At 46.7% G+C, this 3,444-nt stretch overlaps 1 protein-coding gene across 1 annotated transcript in view; it reads right to left on the bottom strand.

Annotated features, from left to right (window-relative positions):
- The window catches only part of LSG1 (large 60S subunit nuclear export GTPase 1), a 13,694-nt gene that overhangs the window by 7,418 nt on the left and 2,832 nt on the right, over positions 1-3,444 (bottom strand). The window contains exons 2-4 of the mRNA XM_010001739.1: positions 3,369-3,430; positions 2,752-2,838; positions 1,844-1,930 (exon numbers count right to left, since the gene is read on the bottom strand). Coding sequence (XP_010000041.1) covers positions 1,844-1,930; positions 2,752-2,838; positions 3,369-3,430 — 236 coding nt within the window. The remainder of the gene's footprint in view (positions 1-1,843; positions 1,931-2,751; positions 2,839-3,368; positions 3,431-3,444) is intronic.

Genomic DNA, 3,444 nt, shown 5'->3' with positions numbered 1-3,444 from the left:
TCAGCAGGCAAAAAACAGAGCAGTGGTATCCTATCCTTCAGAGTTTTACTGAAAAATGTGATAACACAACTTCTGTCTATTCTCACCCCCAAACTGCAGTGGTGTGGCCAAAGACAGGAAGCAGAGGCAGTTTTCCTACACAGCAAGATATTCTGGAGCACTGTTGTTCCCTGTGCATGGTGCAAGATGTACAGTCTCCCACAAATGACCTGCAGATTCTAACCATTTGTTATTGGGCAGATTCAGAATTTCCTTTGTGCCTTTCTTATCAGAAAAAGCAAAGAAGAGTGAAAGAACAGTCTTACACTCCAGTAAAACACAGTGCTCCTCCAAGCAAGCTAGGCCTTGGAAGTGTGCTTTTAGGGAATGTCTTCCAAACCTAGACAGCAGGTTGTCACCACGTATAGCAGCAAGACCCATCAGTTTTACACACACTGGCTTCAGATACCAGAGACATCCATTCTTGTTTTTTCATAAGAAAGGGAAAATATTTAACTACAGCGTCTTTAACTAGAGCTTCCCCAGACAGGTCATTTAAAATTCTGGTTGCCACATGCTGATTCTATTTGCTTGACAGGGATTTCTGTTAACTCAGGACAGCTTCAATGAACGACAGAATTTCAAGCTTCACTAAGCAGTAAAAAAAAATAATAAAAAAAAATCAATAAACACCCTAAGGGAGTAATTTAATAGGCCTCATGGGTACAAAGAGGTACTGAACAGTTACAGAAATTCAAAGATCAATAGGAGAGAAAGCTGACACTATGCTACTGGGATAGGATACAGAGAAGTCACTGCTGGGAGGTAGCTTGAAGCAAACACAAGGCTGATAATAGATCAAATTATCTGGCAAGGTAAGGGACTAGATGACTTCTGCTTGATTCTGTGACAGAAATAAAAAGCTCCAATAAAAGCACAAAGGCATCAATAACACATTCCAGCCACCTCAAAACACCGAACACACTCACACTGCACACCATGGCACCCTACAGTGGATGCTCCCAACCCAGCTCACTCCCAGCCAAAGGCCCAGCAGCACCCAGTACAAAGCCACTTCTGTGAAGGGACCAGCTCACCATGACCTCACTGGTGAAGTATTTTTCAATTTTAGGAAAATCAGACAAGATGATCTCAAACTTAATTACTAGTGAAATTAAATGCCCCAGTTAGATTAACGTAGCAGATAGGACTCCTATTGTGTTACAGCTCAGCAGAGTGAACAAAGCTATTTCTGTGAATTGACAGGCTGCTATCTTTTGTGCACTGCTGCAATTTCTCTGCATGGCAAGAGGCCAAGGACCAAGAGGCTCTTTCTCTCCTGATGTTATTTAGCTGATCTCCCTTTCCTCCTGCCCCTGAAAGTCAGTCTGCAGCTGTGGGGTTAAGAGGGAAAAAGGGGTTAATCTTGGCAAAAGATCTCAAAGATACATTCTCAAAAGAGGCCTCCCTCACAGTTACTGGAAGAAGTCAAGAGCAGCAGCATCTGAAGAAACATCAGAGGCTCGCAGCAAACCACCTGCAGAATTGCAATGCTGAGAACTAGTGTGCTCCACTGAGCAGCTTTCCTTCTCCACTTCAGAACAAGTTACTTCACTGCTGCTAATAAAGCATTACTAACTGCATTTGTCTTTCCTGTGCTCAGACACTTGAAGCTTGGTTAATAGGTGGGATGGGATATTGAGCAACCTGGTCTAGTGGGAGGTGTCCCTGCCCATGGAGATGGGTTAAAACTAGATGATCTTTAAGGTCCCTTCCAACCCGAACCATTCTATGATTCAAAGGCTTCAATTCAGGAAAGCACATTAAACATTACTTATAAAAAGTAGACAGTGATGTTCCTTACCTTCTTTCAATGACTCTCCAGAGCTGACGCCAAAATTCCAAGTTTCGTTCAAATGGGGTTAAAACTAATTTTTTTTCCTCTTCAAGGCTAAGACAGAACAGGGAAAAGACATTGTATTTGGTCCATGTCAGGCAATAAGCACAGCACCAGCTCTTCCTAGGTCCAGGAGCCTTTAGTCTCAGACACAGCTATCACATCACTCATATAGCAGGTCCTGCTGCTGCTAGTTTTGTGTCCAGGTAAACCGAGGGCAATGGCGCTGGTTCAGTGGAGACACGATGGCTCCTCATCATGCCAGCAGACAAGTGGTAAATGATGGAAAGAACACACACTCATCAAGTCTGCCCACAAAATCTCAGAGCCACAATAATAAAACCAGGGGAGTTATCCCAAATACCAGCAGTAATTACTCAACCAAGTACCACCTGGAAAGCATCATGAATTTGGGGGTGGTACTTGATACACCTCTATACAGCCTTCAGCTCCCTTATTACCAGCTCCTGAAGGACTTTGGTCAGGGTAAGGGTGGGTTCACAGGGTGTGTGTAAATATCACCCAAGCATCTCTCCATGCCAGCAGTGACAGCACCAGAGCAGCACAAGCTGGCAGCACTATGCTCTATCCAGGGCAAGACTGTCACTCTTAGAAGACTCATTCACTGCTTCTCCACTTCACAGGCAAGAGCAGATCATCATGCTCCAGCCTGAGGAACCTTAGCAGCAAACAGTACAAGAACATACACACATAACAGCTATGCAGGGTTCACCAGAGATGTGTCTGGACTGTCACAAAACAATCACTGGGAGCTGCTGTTAATTGTACAGATCCAGCACGGATAAATGAATCCCACTGCTTCACATGTCCCCATACCCACCAGCCAGTGACCCAGACACAAGTGGCACACTCACTGGGCCAGCTGCCGCCGCCACTCGAGGAAGCTCTCCCTCTCAGCTTGCTTCAGGTCCTCTGCACTGGTTGTCCTATCCCAGCGCGGCCTGGAACAAGCACACTTTGCAGTGAGCAGTCAGAAGCGGAAATTAGACCAGTTACATTATTGCAATAAACATCCATCAAGAATGCACTGAGACTGTTACAGCTCAGATGTTCCTGCACCTGTGTTTAGAAGCTTTACTACCTTCTTTCCTTGCTACTTCTAAACTTCAGTAACTTCAGAGGACACTATCCTGTGCACACTAGTTCTCACAAAGTAGCTTTGTCAAACTAAGATTTGCAGGGCATTTAAGATAGGCTATTCCTACCTCTGTCCACCACACACAGAGCTCTGGAAAGGCTTTCTAGGTGGCCTGGAGGCACCAGCTCCACAGCAGTGCCAGGTGTTTTAGCAGGAAACCCACACAACCAGGAGATGGGCTGGCAGCACCCACATGCCAGTCACAGCAGACTCGTGCAGCCCAGGCAGTGGCTTCCCTAAGAGCAGGGTACTGACAAAGCTGTCCCTAGGCCTGCAGCCGCCGAGGGGCTGAGCCCACTCAGCAGGACCCAGGCCCAGCCCCGCAGGCCTCACCTCCGCGGGATGCGCAGGAACTGCCGGTTCTCCTCCTGCAGCTGCCGGACCTGCTGGGCCCCCTGGGGCGTCAGGC

The sequence above is a fragment of the Chaetura pelagica genome, unplaced genomic scaffold, assembly GCF_000747805.2.
Source record: "Chaetura pelagica isolate M959 unplaced genomic scaffold, ChaPel_1.0 scaffold807, whole genome shotgun sequence".
Lineage (NCBI taxonomy): Eukaryota > Metazoa > Chordata > Aves > Apodiformes > Apodidae > Chaetura > Chaetura pelagica.
Note: the sequence above shows the minus strand (reverse complement) of the source record. Positions and strands in the feature narration are given on the sequence as shown.